Source organism: Zychaea mexicana, assembly GCF_025766255.1.
Source record: "Zychaea mexicana strain RSA 1403 chromosome Unknown BDB00scaffold_101, whole genome shotgun sequence".
Lineage (NCBI taxonomy): Eukaryota > Fungi > Mucoromycota > Mucoromycetes > Mucorales > Lichtheimiaceae > Zychaea > Zychaea mexicana.
Window position 1 is genome coordinate 70,300 of NW_026516764.1, and position 27,118 is coordinate 97,417.

The 27,118-nt window shown below is 44.4% G+C and overlaps 7 protein-coding genes across 7 annotated transcripts; 1 reads left to right on the top strand and 6 right to left on the bottom strand.

Moving 5' to 3' along the window:
- Nucleotides 1-6,629: 6,629 nt before the first annotated feature.
- On the bottom strand, nt 6,630-8,471 carry BDB00DRAFT_886928 (kinase-like domain-containing protein; the record flags this gene model as incomplete). The annotated part of the gene is made up of 6 exons (XM_053128434.1): nt 6,630-7,045; nt 7,222-7,342; nt 7,415-7,603; nt 7,689-7,718; nt 7,823-8,028; nt 8,261-8,471. 6 exons carry the CDS (start codon nt 8,469-8,471, stop codon nt 6,852-6,854), a joined length of 951 nt encoding a protein of 316 aa, XP_052975058.1. The 3' UTR covers nt 6,630-6,851.
- Nucleotides 8,472-9,490: 1,019 nt separating this feature from the next.
- On the top strand, nt 9,491-11,656 carry BDB00DRAFT_846593 (delta-6-fatty acid desaturase). Its single transcript, XM_053125165.1, has 4 exons — nt 9,491-9,609; nt 9,741-9,920; nt 10,109-11,100; nt 11,178-11,656. Exons 1-4 carry the CDS (start codon nt 9,597-9,599, stop codon nt 11,355-11,357), a joined length of 1,365 nt encoding a protein of 454 aa, XP_052975059.1. The 5' UTR covers nt 9,491-9,596; the 3' UTR covers nt 11,358-11,656.
- Nucleotides 11,657-11,686: 30 nt separating this feature from the next.
- On the bottom strand, nt 11,687-14,323 carry BDB00DRAFT_27610 (rho guanine nucleotide exchange factor). Its single transcript, XM_053116755.1, has 3 exons — nt 13,729-14,323; nt 12,130-13,619; nt 11,687-11,864 (listed from the first exon to the last, which is right to left on the bottom strand). The coding sequence occupies exons 1-3, from the start codon at nt 13,882-13,884 to the stop codon at nt 11,822-11,824; spliced, it is 1,689 nt and encodes a 562-aa protein (XP_052975060.1). The 5' UTR covers nt 13,885-14,323; the 3' UTR covers nt 11,687-11,821.
- On the bottom strand, nt 13,988-16,007 carry BDB00DRAFT_846604 (uncharacterized protein). Its single transcript, XM_053125166.1, has 5 exons — nt 15,795-16,007; nt 15,509-15,655; nt 14,705-15,239; nt 14,458-14,591; nt 13,988-14,315 (listed from the first exon to the last, which is right to left on the bottom strand). The coding sequence occupies exons 1-5, from the start codon at nt 15,855-15,857 to the stop codon at nt 14,307-14,309; spliced, it is 888 nt and encodes a 295-aa protein (XP_052975061.1). The 5' UTR covers nt 15,858-16,007; the 3' UTR covers nt 13,988-14,306.
- A 252-nt stretch (nt 16,008-16,259) lies between these two features.
- Nucleotides 16,260-21,505, bottom strand: BDB00DRAFT_877065 (uncharacterized protein; the record flags this gene model as incomplete). Its single annotated transcript, XM_053127558.1, has 5 exons — nt 16,260-17,229; nt 17,289-17,557; nt 17,629-18,569; nt 18,659-20,179; nt 20,239-21,505. 5 exons carry the CDS (start codon nt 21,503-21,505, stop codon nt 16,260-16,262), a joined length of 4,968 nt encoding a protein of 1,655 aa, XP_052975062.1.
- A 137-nt stretch (nt 21,506-21,642) lies between these two features.
- Nucleotides 21,643-24,757, bottom strand: BDB00DRAFT_27631 (tRNA synthetases class II-domain-containing protein). Its single transcript, XM_053116756.1, has 10 exons — nt 24,219-24,757; nt 23,846-24,125; nt 23,635-23,755; nt 23,454-23,572; nt 23,092-23,382; nt 22,859-22,999; nt 22,611-22,784; nt 22,208-22,543; nt 22,059-22,143; nt 21,643-21,983 (listed from the first exon to the last, which is right to left on the bottom strand). Exons 1-10 carry the CDS (start codon nt 24,497-24,499, stop codon nt 21,814-21,816), a joined length of 1,998 nt encoding a protein of 665 aa, XP_052975063.1. The 5' UTR covers nt 24,500-24,757; the 3' UTR covers nt 21,643-21,813.
- A 165-nt stretch (nt 24,758-24,922) lies between these two features.
- Nucleotides 24,923-26,798, bottom strand: BDB00DRAFT_846622 (uncharacterized protein). Its single transcript, XM_053125167.1, has 3 exons — nt 26,590-26,798; nt 25,826-26,474; nt 24,923-25,747 (listed from the first exon to the last, which is right to left on the bottom strand). The coding sequence occupies exons 2-3, from the start codon at nt 26,451-26,453 to the stop codon at nt 25,017-25,019; spliced, it is 1,359 nt and encodes a 452-aa protein (XP_052975064.1). The 5' UTR covers nt 26,454-26,474; nt 26,590-26,798; the 3' UTR covers nt 24,923-25,016.
- Nucleotides 26,799-27,118: the final 320 nt, after the last annotated feature.

Sequence of the window (27,118 nt, forward strand, 5' to 3'; positions counted from 1 at the left end):
TTTTTATTTAAAAATAAAATTCAATTTTATAAATAATTTAAATCTTTAGATGATTTTGTTTTTATTTAAAAATATAATTCAATTTTGTAGACAATTTGAATTTTTGTAAACAGTAGATGATTTGCTGGTAACAGTTTTAAAAAAAACAATTGGAAATGGATGTGCGGCATTGATTGATCCAAGCTGTACTTGGATTTGCTTGACATGAACCAATTTGAGGAGTGTGTGACCCATTTCCAAAATTATGGTTCGTTTATATTTTTGTGAGATTGAATGACCTAATAAATTTGTATTAGCAGTCAGTAGTAGCAGCGCCAATCATAATGAACACAGCAAGGCTCGACAATTTGTAAAGGCAACAGTAGGTTGAACCGTACCATGTATAACACAAGAGTGTCATCATCTTAACATACCTTATTTATGAGGGATAAATTGATAAGGTGAATTTTTTTTTTGCCAACACATGCTACAACACTTGATACTTTTGCAGATTGTTCGTCTTGCTTGTAATATATATATATATATATATTGTTATATTGTACGTACTTTTGATTATTAATTATTCATTTAGATATAATAAAGAATTTCCTATATGGATATTATCTAAAAGTGGCATTAATAATAGTTCCCCACCGCCGCTATGAATTTCGTAATTCTGCCAACATACTATATTACACTGCCATTGTAATTCTCACCTCCTGCCAATCACAAAAACACGCCGTCAATCAAGAATCCCTCTAACTCCAAAGTGAAAAAAGTACCCGCCATCATAGGAAAAAAAGCACTACCAATCATTAGGAAAAATCCTGTAAAACTATCTTTTTTTTTGAAGACTCTTTAAGCAAAACATTATTCGAAGCTTTCTAGACCAGTACGTTCAGCGTTGTTGGATATATTGGAATTTAGTAGGTCCGTGTAGAAATATCAAGAAGAGATAGAAATGTGGTGTACGTAGTTGATGATGAATTGTCTTTTTTTCCCTTATATTTATACTACGAAGCTTTTAACATCTTGCCATTATGGCTGCACTTTATTATTGCGCAACTTGCTGCTAGAATACTTTGATCCTCTGAGTATTTACTGCAGTTTGCTTCTTCAACCATCTTGACTCATTGTATAGGCGAGCAATAAAACTGTTGAAGTTCATAGATTTTTTTTAGGGAAGTTCCTAGTCGTAATTCATTTTTATTAAAGTGTATAAATATATATAACTGCCAATAACATTACAAATATCATAATGTAGTGAAAACAAGGGATTATGGCACACCGATGATATAACTATGGATACCCTGTCACTAGGGAGAACTATGCAGCACTTATCATAGGGATAACCGCGAGTAATAGAGCTTTCATCAAATCCATAGAGATGGGAAACCAAGCAGCTGGATTCGAACCAACAACCTCCGCAATGGAGGTCACCCGCCTTGACCGAAGTCTTCAGGGCTAGCGCCCCTAGTTCATAGAGGCAAAATGATAATACTGCGCAATACATCATTTATCTCCGCATATGGACTTCATGCTGCGGTCAATATAAGCTGTAGCCAAGATACACTTTGCATGAATTGCTAACTGGTTTTAAAGATTCTATACAGATATCATACAAATAACATTGATTATTTAATGTCAATATGAATGTACTAAAGTATAAAATTACACTTTATTCATAGTTCGAAGATCATCCTTATGAATTTCCGACATTACGACGTCGGTAACCCCCCCATTACCGACACCGTCGGAAAAGGAGGCCATCGGAAATGCCAACACTGGCAAATATACAGTCAGTTTGCCGACGTGTTAAAAACTTTTCTTCTTCCTCCCTTTCTCTGCTATTTTTCTCCCATGAATCCCAACAACAGCAGCAGCAACGATACGGAACTTATCAACAGCGGCCGAGGAAAGGGTTTCCAAACCGAGCATGTTTCCTATTGCAGGCGTTGAATTGAAAGGAGAGGCATTTTGGATTGCTATCCCCAAAAGTTTCTTATAGCGCATGAAGAAAGCGCAAAACTTGTTCTAAAAAGCACTGGAATTGAAGTTCACATCGTTGAACGTACAGTAAAGTCGGTCAAGGATCGTTGGACTTATATCCACCCTAGAGTTTCCAAGTACATTGGTTGCGTTGCTAAAGTGGAGAGTGGTTATAGAAGTGGCACAAATATAACTGACGCGGTGATTATCATAGTGTATACGTTGATATAGTTTTCATAGTAGACATGATCCTATCACCAAGGTTATTAATATCAATGCAAATAAGCACTCATGAAGGTGGAAGCTGCCAAAGCACTGTTCGAGAGATATCACAAGCAAAGCTGGAATCTAAGCCATTGCTATGCTCTCCTCAAGAATGAGCCAAAGTGGATGGATCTTGAGAAGAAGAAGGATGGGGAAGGGTCGACGGCCAGAGCCAACAACGCAAAGAAGGGGGTTGCGAACCAAGGCTCGAGTGAGTGACCCATTGGGCGCAAACAAGCAAAAGCGCAACTTGGCGAGAAGCGTCAAGTCGAGGAAGATGAGTCCGAGTTGGTCGCCATTGAACGCGAGCAACTCGAGTGGACGCGGAAACGCGTTTCTTTGATGCAACGCCAATCAGACATCATCATCATGAACACGAACATAAGTGATATGGACGAGGACACAGCGGAATACTTCCGTATCTTGAAGAAAAGAATCCTCAAGGCTTTGAAGGAGGAATAAAAAGCTGCTGAACAAGGCAGTGTGGCTGGACTGGACGCCGCAGCTGTCGTAGAAAAAAAGTGTGTAGAAGATGAAGCAGAAGGAGAAGAAGAGGAAGAAAGTAGAGAAGATGAGAATGACGTACATGTAAGCGATAATAATTAAACGTTCAAAGTTTATTCTGAGCTCTCTTCATGACGGCTCTATAGATGATCGATCAAATCTTTTTTCAACTGTGCGTAAACTTGACTAGATCTCTAATGTCTACACGTCGTTGGATGAACTCTTCTAACGTTTGTTGATCGCGATTGATCTGCGGTGTAGTTGGGTCGTGGTATTCGAATCGGCTATTATCCGTATCAATCTGCAATGGTAACTTGTACCTAGCATGCTCATCCTCCACGATCATATTATGCAGGATAATACACGAAGTCATGACATTATGCATATCTTCACGCTTCCATAATCTTACAGGTCGTTTTGGATTATACCGAAGCGTGACTACAATGTGCCAAAAGCACGCTCGACATCCTTGCGATATGCTTCTTGCTTTCTTTTGATTAACTACATAGGAAATAGGTTTTAATAAGAACATAACGCAGTCATATTTCAGTACCTGTTCTTGGGTGCTATAGGTTCGCCAGGAATCGATTGTATCAAAGTCGCCCATTTTGGATAAATTCCATCAGCGAGATAGTATCCTTTGTTATACACATGGTCACCAATAGTAAACTCGACGGGTGGTGTACGACCAGCAGCAAGATCAGCAAACACATGTGAACGATTTAGCACATTGATGTCGTTGAGGGAACCAGGGAGCCCAAAGAATGCGTGCCAGATCCATAAGTCACAGGATGCCACTGCCTCAAGACTGGCCCCTCCAAGCAGTAGGACGATTCTTCCATTCGACATGCATGCAATGAAGAGACCCAAGCATGCCCGGAAAGTAGCGCTTTTCAGCAAAAGCCAGCAGCCTCTTGATATCTTCTGCATTGGGCGCACGAAGATATTCGTCGCCAAAAGTCTTGATTACTGCCGAGCAAAAACGCTATAAACACTCTAAGGCAGTGCTTTCACCCGTCCGAAGATATTCGTCGACTACCTTGGCACTGCCTCCGAAAGCAAGTTGTCTTATCGCAGCAGATACTTTTTGCAACGTCGAATGGCCCGGTTTTAACGCAGCATCATACTTTTGTTTGAAGGAATTGTCATGCTGTTTTACGCCTTCTACTATACGTGAAAAGAGATCACGTTCCATACGGTAGACGCGCCAAAAGTCTTTATCGTCATAAACGGAATCTTCAGCAAAGTAGTCCTTGCATAGACGATCTGCGCCAGCAACACGGTCGCGTTCCTTTGTTTTGCGCCCAGGAACATCAGACCCTTTTTTACGGGTTGGTGTTTCTCTATGCTTTTTGGCAAGCATTTGAAAAAGGCGCTTTCGTCTGCGGGTTCCAATGATAGCACTATCTTCTTCCTCTTCGAGGAGAAGATCAAAAAGTTCGGATGCTGTAGACATAAAAGATAGGAACAGAAGAAAGGCAGTAATACCGAAAATACCGATTTCAAAATCAAAGAAGCCACTCATGGCGGTAAATTATTTTTCATTTCGGATCTTAATTTTGCAGCTGGATTAGGGATGCTCTTACTTTGTAACAGTTTGCTTGAAATTATGTAGATTCAGTATGTGACAAGGGTGATTTAGTTAACTCACTGTACCCTTGCGATTTTTTTTTATCTAGTGTGCTGACCTACAAGGACAAATGGGCTGCACCGCAGGCTGGAAAGCAGCTCAACCTTAATGTGCAAACCACATCACGAACAGAAGGGACTCATTGGATCATCAAAGATACTATGCAAACGACGGGCAGCCTCTATCGCACGTTTAAAGCTATTAACGGAGTCATGAAGAAGACAATAAGTAGCATTCTATACTCTCACTCATCTCCGGTGTTTGCTATTTAATATTGATGTAGCGACATGTAAATAAGCTAAAAGTTTGAAACAGAAAAGATGGACTTCATACACGAGCTTCGCAACACTCCACTTTTCACAAAGCGTGAGAGTGCAGCTTTGGGAAACCTTTTCGGCCATATCAGTTTCTTTGCTTTGAACCGAATTCGAAAGGAGCTTGACCGTGCGTGGAAAAACGTAGGCAACCAAATCAATTGCGACACGTTGGATTGTATTTGCACGAGTAGAATCAATTTTGGTTTACCATGCCAGCATATGATCAACCTAAACGGTCCTGCTGTTGATTTGAATGAGATTCCTAAACGTTGGCTTCTACAGTATGATTCAGGTATGTACTATTATACAGCTTCATCTACTAGCAATAGCATGTTGTCGATACCTTCTCATATAGAATGTGCTTCCTGTGTATTACTGTATATAGCTCTCTTTGAAATTAAAGACCCAGCGGTATTAGTTGATCACCAGATGGAGAAGCTCGTTACAAACTTAAAGAACAAAATCATTTCCCTTGAAACCGAACAAGAGAAAGTCAATCTCTTATCCTGTTTTGAGGAGATCCTTGAGGAAGACGTTGAGACTGTTGATCTCACTGAAGTCACGTTACCTGAGCCAGTTGCTACGAAAGGAAGGCCCAAGAATACGAAGGACAAAAGGATCCCATCTTCTTTTGAGATCGAAAAGAAAGAAGAGCTGCTTATTGCTGTTGGTGACGATAAGCCTAAAAAGGCCCTTCAAACCAGCGAAGTACAACACGACGACTATGTCCTTTCAACATCGAAAAGGGATCTAGAAACTTTGTATTTGGAACGTGCTCGTAAAAGGTCAGTCTTTTTGTATTCAGAACAATTCTTCGTCATATGTACTATTCCCATTTTATATTAATAAATGTATATATAATTGTACATATAGGATTCGTACCGACCCTAAACCAGAGTCTTTCTCCTTTTTAGTTCACCCAGATATTCCGAGGGATTGCATTCATGGGACAGTTAATATTGCTTCTGACGGCTGGTGTGGCTTCCGCACCATCGCGCATTGCGTTAATAAAGGAGACCAAGAACAATTCATGACGGTCAAAAGGGAAATGTTAGAGAGCCTGCACAAAAAAACAAGGACATATATTCAAAGTATTTCATCAGCATGTATGACCTTGCTCGCCTCGAGGAGACGATCGCTTTTGGCCTTGACTATACACGCAACACTGAAGACAAATCTTCAAGGTGCCCCAGCAAGCATTGGTTCTACACTCCTCGTTGTGCCCAACTTGCTGTTGATACATACAGACGACCTATTGCTGTGTATCCGGACAGAGATGACAAAAACGAAAATGGAACGTACTGTACGGCGCCATTGTTGTTTTGAAGGACCAGGAACGAATGCTCGACCGTTGCCTCTTATCATGCAGTTCGTTTCAGGATGTCATTGGGCGACATTAGAAATGAAAACTGCAATGGTCTTTTATCGAACGATCGGTTGTAACAGCTTGTGAAAAGATGGGTCACACGCATGATTGCGCAAAAAAGTTTGGAGATGTTTGGACATCAAAAAGGTCAATATTGAGGAAAATGTTTAGAAAGAAACAATTTTTTTTAAATAGTTTCTTATGCATCTGTGTGACGCTTTCACATATCATTACCATATCAATATTAACATTTCATATACATATCCATGATAAAATCGATAAATATCAACTCAATTGTCTACATCCAGCACTCCAACATCGGAAGGTCCATCAAGCGATATATTCATAGAGCAACTGTTTATTTTTGTGCAACTATTTGGTTTATTTGAGGGAAAAAAGAGTGTCGACTCACTCTTTTTTGGAGTGTCCCTAGTAATACCCCTTTTTAGTTTGTATCCGTAGTTTGTACGTCCCCAGTATCAAGCTGACTCGTAATGCTACATTTCAATTGTCGAAAAGAAACTAGCACAAGATACATATCCCAAATGCCACTATGACTTTAATTACATAATAGGGTTGAAATCAGACCTTTCCTTAACGCTATCAAATACAAACCATGCAACCCTCATGATCTGGCTCGGAACCGGGGTAATATTCCGCGCTCACCCGCGGTTTTCCGCATTGGCTCCGTTTAGTTGATGCAGAAAATAAGGACTATTTTTTATGTTTACATACATATTTGTTTGTACATTTACATTATGTATTATTGGTTTAGAGCAAAAAGATGCTTGACTTTTTTAATTCATTTACTGTTTTGCGAGACGGCTGTTGTGAATGATCTAAACGATTGCCGACTTGTGAATCCTTTCCGTACGTTTGCAATCAGATCTGTAGCACTAGCACGGCCTTGCGAAATCCATGGATGCTCTAATGCTTCGGTCGCTGTAATCCGCTTCTCCGGATCTAGTTGCAACATGCAATCTATTAGATGCTTAGCTATATAAGCCGATCGTCCGCATCAATTAGTAAAATATAAAAACATGGAGAAGTTTTTTAAATTGGTATTGAATACGAGTAGCCATCGTTTTCCCGCGCCCCAACCCCCCAAACCACCATCAATAATTCATTTTCACCACAAAAGCGTTTAGAATACAGAGACAAAAAGGTGATACCTGATGCAGAAATATCGCTCCAATATTCTTCATCGAATTCATAGTGTCCTCGAATAATGCTATCAAACAAGGTGGCCTCATCAGCTCCCCAGAATGGCGTGTATCCGCTAAGTAAGGTATACTAAAGTGGGGGGAAAAGGGCGTTTTCAGTATTATAGGTGATGTGATAACCGTAATCGATAAAAGAGCTTACTGTAATCACGCCAACACTCCATATATCCACAGGTGTACCATGGCCAGTGCGCAAAAGGATTTCTGGAGCTACATAGCCCGGTGTACCACATGCCGTCATCAAGATACCGTCATGGTCTTTAATGATCCTTGACAAGCCAAAGTCTGTGATCATCAATTTATCTTCACTTTCAGTTGTCTGAAACAGGAGCTGTTATGAATAGTAGCATAGTATGAGTGTGCACGAAAACGGGAAATCCATCACATGTGCCTATTTCTTCGACTTTTATACTTGCGTTTTCCGGCTTAATGTCGCGATGTACTATCTACCAATAACGCATCACAAAAAAAATATATTAGACTTGGGATACATTTACTTGTTTGTGGCGTTTGGCTATTATTTTTGGCAATTTATATAGGAACCACTTACATCGTGCTCATGGAGGTAAGCCAATCCTTCTAATATTTGTCGCACCAGATTCGAGGCGTCTCGCTCGGTATACGATCCTTTGCGTAATAGCTGTTGAAACAATTCGCCACCTTTGGCGTGGTCGGCTACGATATATACAGCATGCGCGTCTTCGAATAGTCCATGCATTGATATAATGTGTGGATGTCGAACTTGCTTCAAGACGTCTAAATGTTCAAAAATTTGAAAGAGTTCCCACCCTGCTGTCTATCTATCATCTCCCATCGGAAACGCGGAAGAAAAGCGCGGAGAGGACTTACCTAATTCATTCTCAAGCATATGCTCCTTGCCTTGCTTTTTTTTGATTAATAACTTTTGTATATGCATGGAAAAAAAGACACCACCAACCCACTCCACACGCTACTTTTTCCAAAGGAGAGATGAAGAGATATGTGTTACCTGCAATAGCCTTTTTCATGACAATTTTCAAAGCGAACGTTTGGCCTGTCTTTTTATGCGTGCAAAGCTTGACAACGGCAAAAGAGCCAACTCCCAAGGTACGGTTGGAAACCTTGTAGATTCGTGTCAAACTCGAAGGTAATCGTGCTGGTATATCTTCTTGCTGCTTCTTTTTGAACAATGAAGCGAATCGTTTCATCAGGTCCGGCATCTTTGTCGTGGAACAATTAGTTGGAACGGTGAATAGTATAGTAAATTGATAGGTTGTTGTTGTTGTTGTTGTTGTAGTAGTAGTAACAGTAAACTTGGGAGAGAGTGTGGTATACTTGTTGCTGCTGACGGTATATTAGGTAGCAGTAATAATAGTAGTAAACTAAGAAGAATGGAAAAATCAAGAGAAAGAAGAAAAGAGACAGATTATAATGTGAAAGAGAGAGAGAGAGAGAGAGAGAGCCTTACCTTATTCCTGTTTTGGGGGCGAGTCCGAATTTGTTTGCCCTCTGTTTGGTGTGCTGCGCGTACAATGCACTCAGTTGCAAAAAAGCAAGATACACCCACTTCTTTTTGTTATCTCCATTGCTGAAAGCCATTATCATCAACTCTGGATCTATGCCTGTTTGCCTGTCGGCTTGCTTAAATGAACTTTTCCCCCCCTCTCATGCGAGCAGTGTTCCAAATATAGATTTCAACAAACGCTCCACGCAGCTTTTAAATCACTTTTTTCCTAGCGCAAGCACTCCACCAACGGAGGAGTGATGCCTAAAAACAAAAAATATGTATATGATGCGCAAACGCATAAAATCCATCCGTTTGGCATGTCACTTTTTGTGGGGGTAGGTGCTGATTTTCTGTACCATAGACATTTGTTGTCATGGCAATTATTTATGTTTCATAGCAATCCGGAAACAGCAGCCAATCAGGCACCAGTTAACGAGATAAAAAATATCTCGAATTGATCCGAAAAGGGAGCCATCCCTTACTCTACTGCGCAATACCGTGGAGCTCGCAAGTACAACCATGCCCCCCACCAGAGTTCACGGTGATCCCGAAACGACCTTGTGCGACCCTATGAAAAAATAGTGGGATGATTGACGACTGCAGCTTTCTTTGATCCGCCATGTGAAATTTTTTGGAGAGGAGATCCCCAATCCAAAACCACCCACGGTTATGGTGGCTTTTATATCAATTAGTTTAAAAAAGCTCGCCCTGAGTAACTGTTCCACATACTAACGGCCTATTGGGTTCCTTTTTTTCTACTTTCACTTTCCGTCCTCTTTCTCTCTCTCTCTCTCTCTCTCTTCTTTTCCTTTTCCCCCCCCTTCCCTTTCTTCTCATCATGGCTTCAACTGGTAAATGCCTCAATTTCCAGATGGGGAAACGCAAAACTACAAAGGATGAAGAACAACCTTTGCCACAAAAAAGAGAAGCTAACACAAAACGACACCGTTGCTTTTTTCTTTTCTCCATGTATTGAACTCAGAGGCGTATGTGTACACCAGACAAGAGTTTGCCGTACTTACGCAGGACGCAAAGGACGGCAAACCCGACGCTCGACAGTATATCATCATTGACAATAAAGTATACGATGTCACTGAATTTGTCGAAGACCACCCTGGCGGTGCGGATGTCTTGTTGACGCATGTTGGCAAGGATGCTTCGGGTAAATTATTATTTTTTTCCCCTTTCTCTTACCCTTTCTTTCGCCGTCGTACTATGTGTAATATCCCCAGTACCCCAAACTGTTACTATTCGACTAAAAAAGGCATCTCACCGCTCATTAAAAAATATTACGTCCTGATCTAATCGATCCACTCTTTATCTGACAAACGACAATGTGAATTCAAATAGATGTTTTTCACGCTATGCATCCCGAATCAGCCTACGAAACTCTTGCCAACTGCTACGCCGGAGACATTGAACCTGCACCATCACAGCTCCAAAACAGCGAGTTTGCCACCGAGATGCGAGAACTCCGCGACAAGCTTGAAGGCGAAGGCTATTTCAACTCGAGCCATCTGTTTTACCTCTACAAGGTCGTATCGACCCTCGGTTTATGCGCCACGGCATTCGTCATGCTGTACTTGTGGGGCAAAACGTCGACATTGGCCGTCCTCGGCGCTGGCTTTTTAGTCGGTCTGTTCTGGCAGCAGTGTGGCTGGCTCGCTCACGATTTCGGCCATCACCAGTGCTTCAAGGATCGAACGCTCAACGATATTGTGGTAGTCTTTTTGGGCGATTTCTGCCAAGGCTTTTCCTTGTCGTGGTGGAAGAACAAGCACAACACCCACCATGCATCGACCAACGTCAGCGGTCACGATCCCGATATCGACACAGCCCCGGTTCTGTTGTGGGACGAAATTGCCTCTGCCAACTATTACGGATCTTTGCAGGACGACGCCTTTTCCCGATTCATGGCTGAAAGCGTCTTGCCTTACCAAACCCGCTACTTTTTCTTCGTCCTCGCTTTCGCTCGCTTTTCTTGGGCCATTCAATCCGTTTTGTACATGCTTAACGAAGGCGCCTTGAACAAGTCTAAAAAGCTGTGCTTTTTTGAACGTGCCTGTTTGTTTGCCCATTGGGCCCTCTTTACCGGCGCTGCCGTTCTTTGGATCGGTACGATCAGAAACATGCTCCTATTCTTCTTTGTCAGCCAGACCGCCACAGGTTATCTGTTGGCCATCGTGTTTGCCCTGAACCACAATGGCATGCCGGTCATTAGCCAGGAAAAGGCCGAGACAATGGAGTTTTATGAAATCCAGGTGGTCACGGGTCGTGATGTCATCCTGGGTGCTTTGGGCGACTGGTTTATGGGTGGTCTGAACTATCAGATCGAACACCATGTAAGTTTTATCCAACAGAGCCATGGAATAGTGTTGTCGCGGAAAGACGAGATGGCTAACATTATCTCAAAAATCAGGTCTTCCCCTCCATGCCCCGTCACAACCTCGCCAAGGTCCGTCCTATGGTCAGATCGATTTGCAAAAAGTATGGCGTCAACTACCACGAAACCTCGTTCCTCCAGGGCACCGTGGAAGTCCTGAACGCCCTTGATATTGTACAGAAACTGTCGCTTCGACTATCCAAAAAATCCTTTTAGATATTCTCAAATTTAATATTATCCCCCTGCCCCTTCATCCATCCTACTTTATATTAAAGACGCGCCATCCTCCCCCTCATACTCAACCCGTCCGTCTCTTGTTCCGCCACGTTCTTGCGTTTCGTTTTTCTCTACTTTCGCTTCTTGTATCTCACCGTAAAAAACAAAAACAAAAAGGCATTCTACATACTATATATATACACACACACCTCTCATTTAAACACACAGAATCTTTGTTTTCTAGATGATTTCCCCCCTTTTATTTTTTTCCGTTGTCAAAGTATAAATATATTGGTCTGTTTCTCTTTTTTTATTTATTCAACAATTCTATGATGATGATGATGATGATGATGGTATATGACTTTTTACAAATGTGACAAGATGATGTCGCTTGTCGTTATAAATATACAGAAAGATCTCCTCTTCAGAACTACCATTACTACTACTGCCGTTGCAAGAACCCACTAATTTGCATCTTTCTTCATACAACAAATGCACCAGAGCGCCCTAAATAATATCGAAACATGCATGGATGTTCTTGCGTTAGTTTGTTTTTCTAACCAACCACTCGGAATAATACATGTTGGCAGACTGAGGCAAGAAAATCTTTACCGTTTCAGCATGCCGAATCTCTACACACTGCTTTTGATCAAATGCCAATAGATAAGGGTGTGCATAGACCACATGTTTGGGCCTTATCTCCCATTCGCACACAAAGGACATTGTCTGATGACGATCCATACCACCACCATGACCGGGGTCATACACACACCGATTATAGCACAGTCGCTCGCCATTGACTGCCAAAGAGAGTGCCTTGCTGCCGCCGTTGACGCCACCACTGTCCTTTAGAGAAATCCGCCTACGCATGGCTTGGCCCGAAATATCCACCAGCACAAAATCCGCGTCACATGCCATCACCAGCCAATGTCGTTCCTGTTCAATAAAACTAGAAAATCCAGATACTCGTACAGACTGGACATCCATGGTCTTGACAGAACGCCGTTTCCTCGGATTCCACAAATGCACAAGCATATCCGCCCGGTCTTGATAGACAATGTATTGATCAATGACATGGAACCCGTCCAAGACATTTTCAATCATCCACGGCTGCTGGTCCCGCATCATGCGGTTATTCGTTTCGTTGAGTTTGTATATCAAAAGGAGTTGGCGACGGTGGCTGGCAACAACAAGAAATGGTCCGCTATCGTGGTCGTGGTGGTTCTTTGCAAGAATTGCTAGTTTGGAGCAATCGATTTCGATGATACGTTCACGTGATGGGTACAGGGTGACGCCATGATGTGATCCGACAGCTAACCGTCCGTCTGGCAATCGAACAGCAGCAGTCCATGACTCGATGGTTGACGATACGAGTGGCGGATCAGACAACAAGTGCGGTTGCTTTTGCTTCAGTTCCTTTTGTGCATCAGCAATGGCTTCAACCAGTTTTTGTGGTGCATCTAACTGGACTCGGTAAGTGATCCCACGCGGTGGATGCGCTAGCGTTACTATCGCTGGTGTCGTTGTATCATGATGATGCGATGGAACGATGTAAACAACAATAGGAAGTGGAATAAACAAGACGGGTGGCAATAAGACCAGCACCACATGATCCAACACGATGATATCACCCAATTGCTGCTGCTGTTGTTGTTGTTGACTACTACTACTACTACTTGATGTTGCCGTTGACGACACAACAACACTTTGTGCCTTGCATCGATACATGATACGTCTCTCTGGCGCATCCAACCGCCAAGCATTGCCGACCCACTTTTCAATCTCCAAAAGCTCCTTTTTCGTCTCCAGCTGTTGGTTGAGATTCTCCAGACACAGTTGAATGGCATCCAGACACAGTGACAAGACTTCATGGTCAGGATGATCGTCCGTCGTGGTTACAATCACGCGTTTCAGTAGGGTCGGGTACCGTTCCAGATGCTGCAGCGGTGTCTTCAACAATGGCCATTCTTGTTGTGTAAGGTGCGGAGGAAATGTCGGGTGGGTCGTTAATAGATAGGTGGCACGGGGCAAATTGCTGCAGTATACTTGGTAATCGTCCAAGATGGGTAGAAAGTGGGCGGAAAACACATCGCTCACAGTGGGGATCAGCGATTCGAACTCTTTTTGCCGGTCGCTTAATGCATGGACAAGTTTTTGATTGGCTTGTTTGAGATCTTTAAGGTTTTGGAACACGGACTGGATGAAGGTTGCACGTTCTTGTGGATCGACCCGGTCGAATTCATACAGTGGTTGAACAAGGCGCTACTACATTGGCTTTTTTCACTAAGTACTTGATGTTCCTGAGTCGACACCTTGCATGGGGGTAAACACAGTTGAAAGAAAAAAGGGGTTCTCTAAAAAAGAAGGTTACCGTATAAAGAGTGTCAAGTTCGTTGCGATAGTGACGCTCGTTATGGATCAGGGCATACACAGCTTCTTGACGACTTTGTTCATGGATTGGTGTGGAAAGTAAGACCTGATCGGATACACTTGATGCCCATGTGTTGCGCTTTCTATTTTTTGACATGCCACCAGTCTATCTGTTACGTATGACAAGGAAAGAAACAAGGTGTGTGTGTATACACGAGCGAAGAGACGGAAAGAGAGAGAGAGAGTGTGTGTGTGTGTGTATGTGTGTGTGGGTGTGGGTGTGTCTGTGAGGAGCAGCCAGCCCGCCACGAAGAGCTCCGCTGGTTCCCCAGCACACGTCCGATTTATTATTATTTAATTAAGGTTTTGGAGTTGGAAAACGGGATAATACATAATAAAGAGTATAGTGGATACAGCAAGTGCAGAGCAGAGAAGAGTTAGTTAGATATAACATATATATTATAAGAGAGCGAGAAAAAGAGAGAGAGAGAGAGCGGATTGATATGTATGCAATTTGTGTCTTGTAATGTGGTTTGTAATTCGTCGTCGTCGTCGTCACGGTTTAATATAAAAAGTAATTTAAGCAAACTGTAATAGTTGTAGGAGGTAAAGTTAAGCTTTTTTGTTGTATGATAATGCCCCTTGGCAACCTCCCTCCCTCCCCCCACCACCTTCGGATCTAGTAGGTGGATAGGAGCTAGCAGTAATAGAAAATGAAGAAAAAACTTACGTAGTTGCTGGGAATAATGCCCATGCTTCCATCGGCTTTGCGTGCTTGCCACCAGTTTCCTTTCCGTTCAACCACTTCTAGAATCTCACCCTTGCGGAAACTCAACTCGCTTGGATCATCCGTGCTTGCAGAATCTTAATAACATCACAACAAAAAAAAAACAAAGATATCTCCTTGTTAAGTCCATCCCTCTCTTTCTCTCTCTCTTTTTGCTTATAGAGACGTGTGATATCTTGAAAAAGCTTACAATCGTGAAGAGCTTCAACGCGTTCCTTGTACTCGGCAGGCGGTTCTTGCTGTGGAGACGAAGGCGACTGAAGCGGTTGTTGTTGTTGTTGCTGCTGCTGGGGTGATGACGCAGCTGGGTGTGCTTGCATCTCATATGCAGATTGAGGACTATTGAACCCACCGGGTGGTACCATGGTTTTATCGGTCGTCATTTCGTATTGAGGTACTTGTTGTTGATGCGTCGATTGAACCTGGCCAGCGCCCATGACAGCGGGAGGATTAGCAGCAGCAGCCTTCATACCCGGGTGTTGGTGATGATTATCGACACTGTTGTTCATGGCGCTCCATCCATGACCGAATTGGCCCAAATAGCTATGCGGTTCGCTGCCAAACACAAACACCCACAGGAACTGGATAATGACAATAAAAATGTAGCCTGCAGCATATGCACCTGCGCCATCTTGGTTTGCGTCGTACCCGAATCTGCTAACCGGCAGGACTGCGTCAATTTGTCCCATCAACATGGCAATACTGACGGCCAGGAACGTTAGCAACTACCATGTATGATCAATCCAGTTGGTGAGTTTTTCATGTCTACAAGTTAAGAACAGTGCCAAGCTTGTCAGACACACACACGGCCGCCCCACCAATCAATCAAATAATCGAAATGTGCGTGCGTCGTTCGTTTTGTGTTACCAGCAACATCGTTACACACTGTAATTGTATGTGATGATTGATTGATCAAGAACGATTGTATGGATGGCCGTGGTGTGTGTGTGTGTGTCTTGTACAGTAGCAGCAAATGATGATGTGTACTACTTACGACCATTCTGTAGTGCAGAAAAGTGCCGGACATGAAAACAAAGAGGGTGCCAAGAATTAACAGTAGTTCGTAAACAATGAGCCAGTAGCCTCCACCGCTCAGCTGCCGAAAGGCGCAAAGCCCACCGAATGCAATCACCCACGCGCACTACAATAAAACAGAGAGAGAGAGAGAGAGAGAAATAAGATGTGTGACGTGAATGCTTTCTATTCTCTCGGATATTCTGTTGTTATAACAGTATATACACAAGAAAAAACGGTCGTCAGGGCTTATAGTAAAAATTTACCAAGGAGAGGATGCCGGTGGTGAGCAGGAACAGGTTCTCAGTCAGTCGATTGAATGAAACCATATACGTTCAAAAAAGATGATGTGTGTTGTATGTACAGAAGCCGACGAAAGGTGTTGAGAGGGCAGTAGTAAACCCAAGAAGAAAGGAAAGGAGGAAGGGAAAGAAACGAAGAGAAGGAAAAGGCCCACACAAAAAGAGTATTATTTTGTGTTTGCGGAACTGGAAAAATTTAAAATGAGGAAATTGTTTTTATTTTTATTTTTTTGCGTGTGGTATTACACAACCTTCTTTTCTGCGCGCGACACACACACACACACACACACCACGGAGTACAATATGCAATAGCGAAAAAGTAGCTACTATGTCTGAAACGTAATGTAGAAGCTAGTAGTAGTAATTGAAGTAGTAGTATTAAGTGGATTATATATATTTAATATGTACATGATTCCTCCATTTTAGACTTTAGATACTGTTGCGTCGTCCGCGCGTCCCCTTGACCTCCTTGCCTTGCTGCTGCACAACAGCGTCCTGTTGTTCTTGCAACAGCCGACCCGACGCATACCCCGCCTTCCGCCAGGCCCCAACCACCTGTTTGCCTGCATCGTAACCAAGCTGCATGATATCCGGAAACTTGTTGAACTCCAGCGTGCCCCAATTCTGCACTGGCAGTTTGACGTACAGCACACCATCCGTCACCTTGGCTTCTTCCAGCTTGGACACGCTGCTCACATACGCCAGTCGAGACTGGATCTCTGCAATGCTCGGGATCGTGTATGACCTGAACGGATTCAGGTTATACAGGAGCGCCCACCATCCACTGATCGAATCGCCATACCGCACAGGACTCGTGTCGTCTTCGGATGCCACATCCACCGCAATAATGATATCGGCACCCATGCTCTTGGCCACCGACACTGGCAAATTGTCCATGTACCCGCCATCTACCAGCATATGGCCGTTCTCATTGCAGATCGGCGGCATGTAGCCCGACAATGACATGGATGCACGAATGTATCGCCAAGCATAGCCGGTCGTGTGCACCTCCATCCGTGACCAGGTGATGTTGGTCGTCACTGCAAAGTATGGCAGCCAAAAGTCCTCGATTTGTGAGTCGCCAAGACACTTGAAAATCGACCGGTTGAACGAATGTCCCGTGAACCAGGCCGTGACAGGGTAGGTCAGATCCATCAGGTTGCGCCACAGACTCGTTGTTCGCGATGAAAACATCTTGCTTCGAGCTATCGTCGACACCAGGTCTCGGTTCTTGGCATACAATCCTCCCACAAAACTACCAATACTCGTACCACCGATAATGTCGATCGGGATGTTGGCTTCTTCCAGTGCTTGGATCATGCCAATGTGCGTAATGCCACGTGCTCCGCCTCCGCCAAGCACCAATGCTACCGATTTGCCGCAAAGCCGACGCGCTAGTCTATAATAATCGTTTGTTTCATAAGCGCCCGTTCTAGATCAGCGAAAGAGAGAAAGTACCTAGCAAAGTCATCGCGTGCAGCATTACTGGCGCTGCCGAATTGTGTGGCTGTGTTCTTTTTAACAACCAATAATCGGCCAAATGTGGGATAGTATTTTTCCAGCTGCCCCTTGACGTTTCGCATCATGTTGATCGAATTCTCGGTCATCTTGCGTCCCGTTTGTGCCAGCCATGGCGGACGAGCACTGCCACCTCGCTCATTGGACAATGTCGCGTGCTTGCGCATAGGCATGAAGATATGGTGGTGTGCTTGGATCCATAATCGATTCTACACATAATAGAATGAATTTTCTCTTCTTCACATGCCAAAATGAGGTTTTTTTTTTTTTTAATTTTCACCTTCAGCCAATTCTGCGTTGTGCCTGTTGCACAAAATCGCTCGCCATGCAACAAGACCAACTCCTTTCTTGCTGTCGTCTTCATGTTGATCAAGAAGCGTTCGTAATCACCTACGGCAGGATCCCCATCGCCCAGGCCTACCAACAAGATCGAATCGGCTTGTCGGATACACGTCCGTGTCCATTGCGTTTTGACGCCACTGTCGGCCAAATACAGCACAATGCGGTATTTTTCTTCTTGTTCTGCCAACCAGGACGCCAGTTTCAATTTACCCAGCTGCGAAAACGCATGCTTGCCCATGACAGACGTGATCGTAGCACTGTTCAGCAGCACACATGTTGCACCGACCGCTTGCATCAGTGCACTTTTCAGGTTTTCAGCGAATTCCGTCACTGGCACAGACGCATTCACTGGGATGATGCCAACGGTCTTTAAATTCGCATTGTTCCGGCCGTACAACTCGGGTGCTTGATCAGGAGCAGCAGCAGCAGCACTTCCAGACAAAGTCGCTAGTGTCGCTTGTGATTTTTGCGGTAAAGAGGATGATTTGATGCTAGAAGCAGCGCCGCCATTGCCACCGCCAACACGCGTCATTTGCAACGATCGGATAGCTACCATGCGCGATATCTGCAAAGTGATCTCTGGGTGTCGTCGTGCTAGTGCGTTGAACAAGGTTTTCGGTAAACGCGCCAATTCACTGTCTCGGATAGCATGAAGTGTCGCAGGTGCAGGAATACCGGCCAATGCTTCCAACTCACACACACAGTCGCCTCGACCAAATTCGCCCAAGATCTCAATGCCACCATCACCCTTTTCGCCGTGGATCGTGCGCAGACGTCCGTGTAGCACCATGTAGATCGAATCGCTCGGTTGTCCTTCGTGACAGATCACTTGGCCAGAATTTACTTGCATCCAATCCAACGCCAGATCAATATGTAGCACTTAATCAAATTCAAATATTAGCTATTTGTCCCTCTCTGTGTGTGTCTTTCTATACAAAAGAAATACAAAGGCCAAGGGAAGGGCTTACCCAATGGACTCAAGAGCGTCACCAAGCGTTGTGCCAATTTCAGCATCACCGTTGGATGTTTGTCAATGATACGATCCAAACTCTTGCGTGACAAGTAGCCAACATAGGTATCTGTCTTGGCCCGGATCTCAACAAAGCTGGGATGACCCGTCAACGCCTCCAGATAACCCGCAATGCCACCTGGCTTGATGGTGAACAACGGTCGCTGGGCTTTGCGTTCCTGGTACGTCTCTGCATCTGCATGAGGCGGTGCACGACCCGCTGGTACTCGCGATGCCATCACAGGTCCATGCTTATCCACAATCGACGTTCCTTCCAGTGCAGGTGCAACATTCGCCAGCTGTGACTTCTGTTGCTGCTGTTGCTGCTCATGGTCTCCACTGAAATCATCGGATGAAGTCGATGGTGACAAGGTGGGTGACGGAATGGGAGACAGACTAAACCGCGTCTTCTGTTGCTTTTTTTTCTTGTTCTTTTTTTTCTTGGGCACGGACGTGGGCGAAGAAACACCGTAGGGCTGAGTAGGGCGTTCCAAAGACAAATCTTCGGTGGCAGCAGGTGTCATGGACACATCCAGTACGCCATCAATGACGAAAAAGAGTCCGTTATTGTGCTCGTCTTCTTTCAAGAGAACGGCATCTTGCGGGAAAAACAGAATCTGGACATCATTCGCCGATAATGCTTCGCCTTCACCGTATTGGCCACCGGTCGCGGAAACGGCTGAGGATGAGACCGTCGACACATTGTCAATGTCGTCGTCATACGGTACGCTGAGCGCACCAAGCGAAGGCGATGCACTTGTGTCTGCTGTGCCTGCAGGCGAGAACAGATCCATCGGATAGTAGTACCGTGATGAGGATTTCAGCGCATCTGTTTGCTGTGGATGATGATGATGATGATGTTGACGTTTGGATGAGGAAGACATGGGTGACGATGTCGAGTTCTGTAGCGATGGAGGCTCCACTTGTGCCGAGATGCCCAAACATTCAGCAAAGCATCGTCGAACGGATGCTCTTAAATGTTCGTCGTCCTTGACACTGTATTCTTCTTGATGATGATGATGATGATGGTGGTGATGATGGTGATAAGGTGTATTGGATGGCGATGTTGCTCCCATCATCTGCTGGTGATGAAGCGGCGACCCAACAGCAGAACTACTGTCTCCTCCTTTGCTACCCAAGGACGGTGTTGAGGGGATATCCATAGCCTGAATGATACCACTGCTTGGACTCTCTTCCACATCATCATGTCCACTCGGAGCATCGTCGTTTTGCTGATGTGCAAACTTGCGTCGTAATCGTTCAATACCACCAGGAACAAACAAGTCTTGTGGTAACTCATCCATGCTCGCAGACTCGCTTGCCAATCGCTCCAATCGCAACAATTCCTTGGTCAACCCGAGATAGCGATGGCCCGTCATCAGCGTGACGCGTTGGAATCGTGTAAGAATGACTTGGACGATATGAGCCGCCGCCTTTGGGAACTTTTGTGTCAGTTTGTGGAACGCTTCCTCCGGGATTACTAAAAAAAATCTTTGATGTGAGGTTTTGTTTTTATTTTGTTGCAGTCATTTTTTTTACCTGCAAGTGTTGTATCCACAGTGGCACGTGCGACAATATTTGGATGCACGGACCGGTATCGACGTTTGGCGTTGATACTGGTATTGAATGCAGCAGGCAATGATGGCGACCCCGCTACTGGCGATGCTAGCATCTTGGCAGAGGAAGACATCAAATCGTCATCATCCGAAGCCGTGATATCAGTACTTGACGCCGATCGTTTAGCCGACGAGGCCAGTGGATGTTGATGCTGCAAAGACAAGCTTCTGTTACTGTTGCCTGGTCCTGAGGCTTCCTGCAAATTTGGAAACACAGATCGCCATCCACCAAGCTCTTCATTGTTTGCCGTATTAGATGACGAGGACGGCTGGATCTTGTGCCGTTTCGATTCTTGCCGCATGAAGCTCTCGCGAAACACAGACAGAATCGTAAACAAGGACGACAGCGTACCGCCAGCACCGACTTCATTGATCAATGTATAATTTTCAAACATGTCGCGCCCCTCTTCTTCATCCTCCTCCTCATCCGAGCCTTCCATTGTCTGATACGGATCATCATCGGGTTTGACAAACAACTGCACGTGGCCATGCACAACAATGTAAAACGATTTCTCCTGTTCGGGTTGACGAAACAGAGTGTCACCTGCCAGGAGCTTCTTGGTCTGCAAGTGTCGTGCCAGCTCATGAAACACGTGTTGTTCCAAGTAGCCGAAAATCTTGATGGACGACAAGAAGGCGGATAGGAACTCGTCTGGGTATGTCTTGTAGTAGGGCCGTCCGGCTCCGATACCACCAGGTCCTCTAAACGCCTTGCGTGGTGCTGCGCCTCCTCTTCCTCCAATGCCTTCGTAATAGTACTCGTCTTCACTGGCATCGTCAGGGTGCAGATCGAAAAACGACGACGTTGATTGGGCCGGCTCCGTCGATTTCAACCGTGAGTATTTGTTCAGGTATCGGTATCGGATCACTAAATAGGCGCCAATGCATAGCACCACAAGAATCGTCAACAGGGAAGAGAAATTGAGGTGGACTGTGAATGACCATGTCAGGATGCGGTAAAAGAACAGTGACACTTTGCTAATGATTCTGAACAGCAGTCTGGGGAGGAATCCCACAATGGTTGCAATGAGCGATCGACTTGCAACTGCTGTTGTTGCTGCTTCTAGTGCAGGTACTACCGAAGAAGACGCGATCGCGCTGTTGGTAACTGCTATTGTTGCTGCTTCAGAAGCACCACTACTACTGATGATGCATTCTGTTGATACAGTTGAACACAAAGAAGTGTCCATACGTTATAAAAATAGAGAGAGAAAAAAGTGGGTTTTTTCTTTTTACAAAAAGCGAGAAGGGACTGCATGAAATATCCGCTCTGTGGGAACTCGGTAGAAGCTCCTTGAAAAAAATCAGGGAAACCGTGTCGGAACACAATCTATGTATTTGCAAGTGCGCCCGGGTTTGATAGGCTTCATGTATCTTCAAATGGGTGACACGGGGGTGGGGGGGGGGAAACGTGTAGGGAGATTTCAATCAATGATACAGTGTGTCTTGTTGTGGGGTTACTCTATGTATAACGAGAGAGAGAGGGAGGGTTCTATGTTCACGCATCGTTGTTCTTGATGACTTGCAAGTAGTATTCTGTCAATTGCTCAGGCGTCACTTGGGATGGACTATTGACCACCAAATCCTTTCCAGCTGCCGCCTTGGGGAATGCAATGACATCACGGATGGAAGAGGCGTTACATAAAATCGACATGAGACGGTCAAATCCTATGCAAGAACAAACAATGACACGTGAATATTATGTTGCCAATAATAATGCTGAGTATAAAGCTAAAACTTTACCAAGAGCAATACCACCGTGTGGTGGACATCCCGCACTCAGTGCATCCAACAAATGGTCGAATCGCTGGTACTCGTGCTTTTCAAGCTACATAACCGCACTTTATATATTAGTTTGGGCTTTCATCTTTTGGTGAGCATGTCTTTTTTACCTGAAGCACATTATCAAAGATGAAACGTTGCATGACAGGCGAATGGATACGGATGGAACCACCCCCAATTTCCATGCCATTCAGCACCAGATCATAGTGCTGGCCACGCACTCTGGCGGGCTCGGTGGTAAGCAATGGAATATCTTGATCGAATGGGGCAGTGAAAGGGTGATGTGTTGCTTGCCATGTACGGATGCTTTGTTCGTCCGGGGAGAACAAAGGAAAGGACTCGATCCAAAGAAACTTGAACATGTTGGGATCAAGGTTCAAGAGGCCCTTTTCTTGCAGCATGTTTGCTAGATGGAGACGGACACGGCCCATCAAGGTATTGCCTCCCTAATCGATATACCTGTGAGAATGGCCCTTTTCATTTTTTTCTGTCTGGGGAAAAAAAACAACTTACATAGAGGTAGCGTCCACGTTTATGCACCAAGACCAGATCACCCACTTGGATGTCTAGCTTGCTGTTCATTTCTGTTGTCTCTCCTTGGCCGATTCGACTGGAATGCTTCAATCGTCCACACTTGGATGGCCATGCATTTATATTGTTTTCGTTGATTTTGACGAATGCAAAGTCCTATCAACACCAAAGGGGAGGGGAGAGACGTCGTTGGTATTCAGACGTGTGTAACAAAGCAATGGTTTCCTAACCTTTTCATCCGCAAGCTCTAATGCTTTTTGCATATTCTTCAATTCTCCACCCGTCAATGCCGATCCTTGCTTCACCACAAGACAGTCCAATGCAGCATCCTCTTCAACAACATCCGACAAATAGCCACTTATTTCTTTGATCTAACAACAGTTCCATCATGAGAACATTAGCTTTACTCTCTCTTGCCATTGTCTCCTCTCTCATATACACCACAGTCATATTCTTTTTTTACCTTCATATCAAAACGAACATCCGGCTTATCCGAACCATACGTCGACATGGCCTCCTGATACGTCATGTGGGGAAAGTGAGACGCATCTAATTCAACACCCAATGCTTTTTTCCAAACTGCGGTGACGAATCCTTGAACGACGTGTTGAAGCTCTTGCGCCGTAATAAACGACATTTCTAGATCAATTTGGGTGAATTCGGGCTGACGATCCGCGCGCAGATCTTCGTCACGGAAACACCGTGCAATTTGAAAGTATCGGTCGAATCCTGCAGCCATCAACATTTGCTTGTGCTATAGACAGATTGAACATTTTATATGTAGCACGGAGAACGTTATCTTTTTTTTTGGTAAAAGAGATTTACCTGTTGAGGACTTTGTGGTAAAGCATAAAAGGCACCGGGTTTACGCGTTGGCACAATGAATTCACGGGCACCTTCAGGGGTTGATTTGAATAAGGTGGGTGTTTCAATCTCGGTAAATCCTACGGAAATGTTGTCAGTTTAACCCCCCGCTCTGTCAATTCCTCGAACTGACACTTTTTACCATGATCCACCAAATACTGTCGAACAGTGTTGACAACGACGGAACGAAGACGGATATTCTTCTGCAGTTCAGGCCGTCGAAGATCTAAATATCGATATCGTAGACGGATTTCTTCATTGGGCTGGTTGCGCCCCGGGTGGGGTGTGTGTTAAACATGTATCAACTCTATTTTTTCACACATGATCACTTCATTCAAATCATATATACTTACAAGAGTAGCTGCTGTTTGAGATGGCCAAAAGGGTAATGAGCCCGACGCAGGATTCAAACAATAGATCTTTTCCAACTCGACTTCAATTGCACCGGTGCTCTGTTGCTTGTTGATCATGCCATCCGGTCGTTTCACAACAACCCCTTGTGCACAGATAACACTTTCTGGCGTCAACCGCTGGATCTCGGCGCGTAGTTCAGGATTGCCTGATCGAAACACAAGTTGTGTAGTGCCTGAAGCGTCGCCCAATGGAACGAATATCAAATCCTGTGACATGGCTCTATGATTGTTCCCCTGGCAATTTCAATAAGCTTATTTCTATGGAACTTGGCATATATATTCTCCGTTCTATATATTTTTTTTTTTGCTTTACCTGGGTGAATGAACCCAACCATTCAAAACAACCTGCTGTCCTTCATGGTCGGCTCGTAAATCACCACACAAATGGGTACGTCGTGGGTATTGCCCATGGTATCGATCACGGTCATTGTATCCGCGTAGTTCTTGTTTACGATGCTGAGGGGTGCTGCGAAACGTTCGAAGGGCGCACGTTAATCGTTTCGTCGAGGGTGCTATTATTCTTTGCTGCTGTTGTTGTTGTCGCTGTAAGGCAATACACGCTGAACGTGCAAGGGGTCGCACGCGAGTCGCCATTTTGTATATGTGTAAAAAAAACAGTTAAAAGAAAATAAAGGAGAAATAAGAGGGTCCCTGTCAGGTCGGCCCGGCAAAGTCCGAGACATCTTTTGGCGTCGTTGCAGCTTTAAATTCCTGTACTGGAGCGCATACCTATACACGCGGAATCAATTACCATGTATTCTGATGATAAGCATGAAATAGCACTACTAAAGGGTTTCGTTATATTCGATGGGTCAATATAAATCAGTCATTTATATGGTTCGGTCCATACTAAACATGGACTATTATAGAACTAGAATGTTTTGCTATTATAAAGTATATCCATAGCGTTCGTAGTAGTAGTAGTAGTAGTAGTCGTGTTGTACATCATCATACATCACCCGCCTACCACGGATCGCCCACTGAATATATATATATATATATATATATATATAACCAGTACAAGATTGAAAAAGAATGTTTATAGTGTATGTACAAATGCATGTGTGTGTGTGTGTGTGTGTGTGTGTATGTGGGGGAAAAGAAAGAACATTTAATTAACAGACAGGGGTATCTCTGACTTGAATTGCTTACTACGATGACGCCGACGACCGCGAATGACTACAAATGCTACAAACGCCATAAAAAAGGTGCCCAGAACCAGCTCAACTGCCCAGACCTTTCGTGCCGTATACGCATCACTGTGTACGCGACCCATAAACTCTTCCCGTTGCGATGTTGCGGGATGCTTTTCTCCTCCGTCATTCAACAACAACGTCAACGGATGAGGCGACTTTTCCCAATCCGGCAAGTAAGGCGGTCCTTCTTGAGCATAATCCCACTTGCCACCTTCCATACAACTCTTGTCTACTAGCAAGGTGTCCTTTTTGTGTTGTTGTTGTAATTGCTGCAGTGCAATGGTTTCTATATTCTGTTGTTGTTGTTGTTGTCGGGCTTGCCACCAAGGCAACATCCCACGACACACTGAACACCAGCTGCTCCGCATGTTGTGAAAGGACGGATCGCTCCAGTTGCCAATAAATGTCGGATCCAGCCGCTCACGCGCTGGGATATCCAGTGCGTCTCGTCGAAATGCCATGTGTTCCAGGTACGCCGTGTCGTTCTTGTCGAGGTAGTCAATGTACTTTGCCAGTTCCCTTGGATCGGGAAAGGCGTCCATTCGGATGGCTGCATTTTTGTCTGGCAGAAAGCCTTGGTATGAATTGGGCCCGTCGACAATAGGGACCGTGGATACCAGGAGGGTGTCAAATAATTTCTCGGTTACTTTTTATAAGAAAAAAAGGAAATCAGCTTTCACCTTTTAAGAAAAAAAAACAAACAAAAGAAAGAGACTTTATATACCATAATCATCGCAATTGGCATTTTCAATGGCCAAATAAAACTTGTACTCGCCCATCAACTCCATCCGATCCTTGCCTTCGGGATACTTTACGTTGTTGAGACACGAACCATAGCTATCCACATCAATGTACTGCATCAATTGCTCGATATAGTGGTGGCGTCCGCTCGTAGCCCCACAATTGCGCGCGATCCAAACGATAGGCGCCTTGTGCTTTTTCTTCAAGTGTGTCAAGAAATCCATCGGCAGAGGCCGGGTTGCGACGTCCATGACGGCAGGAGAGTAGTACGAGAACAGAAATGCGCTTTGGAGATGGTATGAGGCCAGGTAGTCGAAATTTCGCATTTCTTTTGCGTCCATGCGAAACTTTGCTGTGTGGGGCGATTCTTGTGTCTCCAATATCCATGGTTGGTATTTTACCCCTAATATGTAGATAATGAGAATTAACCATCTTGTTTGGTCAGAGAGAAAGAAAGGATACTTTACGTGCAGGGACTTGAGTAGAGAAATAGTCGGCCGCATGAAATAAAACGCCGGCTGCAGCGTCAACATTGTCGGTCGAAGGTGTAATCGTGCACCAGCTTTCAGGGGAATCGAGACTGTAGCCATCAGGTATAGGACAATCGTCATTGCTCAATACTTGATCGTTGCCTGTTAAAAAAGAGTTAATATATATTTGGTTTAGTGACTTTCTGTTTTGCAAGGCGAGGGCCAAAAAGGCATTAATGTTTATAAAGCTCTTTTTTTGTTTTAAGTTTTTTTTTACCGTCAAACATGAAGCCGTTAAACCACTGTGTCCAATACACAATGCGGAATGGAGGCAACGATTCTTGTTCCATTGTGTTGTGCGTCAGTTTAAAGAGGAAAAAAAGCAAATTAAAAGCAAGTCCAGATCAGTTTTTATATATATAAAGGAACGGTCCACTGCCCTGCTTGGCGTTTTTTTTATTATTAAACTCCTGTCTCTATTTTTCACTCTCCTTCTTGTCGGTCTCTTCTCTGATCGAATTACCTTTAAAAAGTTGCATGAAAAGTCAAATCCCGCTCTCACCTTCGGGGATGTGTGGTGTATCGGTGCAGACAGTAGCAGCAACAAAAACGATATGTTAGTGTGGTTGTCCGGCGGGGACAGCGGCTAAATGTAATGGTTCAGACTCGCACGGACTGTTGATGATGATGCACATTATACTCAGGCGCACAAACTCAATTACCGAGCAGACCCACGGGCAGTGGTCGTAGTGTCCATCATCGACTGCAATTAAAAAAAGTCATTGTGTGCATGGGATTTTTTTGCA

Bases quoted from the DNA above. Each gene is read 5' to 3' on its own strand.
- BDB00DRAFT_846593 (XM_053125165.1), top strand. The intron at 9,921-10,108 runs GTAAATTATTAT...GAATTCAAATAG, and splicing joins TGTTGGCAAGGATGCTTCGG to ATGTTTTTCACGCTATGCAT. The intron at 11,101-11,177 runs GTAAGTTTTATC...CTCAAAAATCAG, and splicing joins ACTATCAGATCGAACACCAT to GTCTTCCCCTCCATGCCCCG.
- BDB00DRAFT_27610 (XM_053116755.1), bottom strand. From the start codon at position 13,884: ATGTCAAAAAATAGAAAGCGCAACACATGGGCATCAAGTGTATCCGAT. The intron at 13,620-13,728 runs GTAACCTTCTTT...CCAATGTAGTAG, and splicing joins AACTTGACACTCTTTATACG to CGCCTTGTTCAACCACTGTA. The intron at 11,865-12,129 runs GTGTGTGTATGA...GATATTATTTAG, and splicing joins GAGCGACTGTGCTATAATCG to GGCGCTCTGGTGCATTTGTT.
- BDB00DRAFT_846604 (XM_053125166.1), bottom strand. From the start codon at position 15,857: ATGGTTTCATTCAATCGACTGACTGAGAACCTGTTCCTGCTCACCACC. The intron at 15,656-15,794 runs GTAAATTTTTAC...GTTTTATTGTAG, and splicing joins CCACCGGCATCCTCTCCTTG to TGCGCGTGGGTGATTGCATT. The intron at 15,240-15,508 runs GTAAGTAGTACA...CATACATGGTAG, and splicing joins TTCTGCACTACAGAATGGTC to TTGCTAACGTTCCTGGCCGT.
- BDB00DRAFT_27631 (XM_053116756.1), bottom strand. From the start codon at position 24,499: ATGGCGACTCGCGTGCGACCCCTTGCACGTTCAGCGTGTATTGCCTTA. The intron at 23,383-23,453 runs GTAAATCTCTTT...ATCTGTCTATAG, and splicing joins TACCACAAAGTCCTCAACAG to CACAAGCAAATGTTGATGGC. The intron at 22,785-22,858 runs GTTAGGAAACCA...TGGTGTTGATAG, and splicing joins TAGAGCTTGCGGATGAAAAG to GACTTTGCATTCGTCAAAAT.
- BDB00DRAFT_846622 (XM_053125167.1), bottom strand. From the start codon at position 26,453: ATGACGATTGTCCTATACCTGATGGCTACAGTCTCGATTCCCCTGAAA. The intron at 25,748-25,825 runs GTATATAAAGTC...TCTTATAAAAAG, and splicing joins TGCCAATTGCGATGATTATG to TAACCGAGAAATTATTTGAC.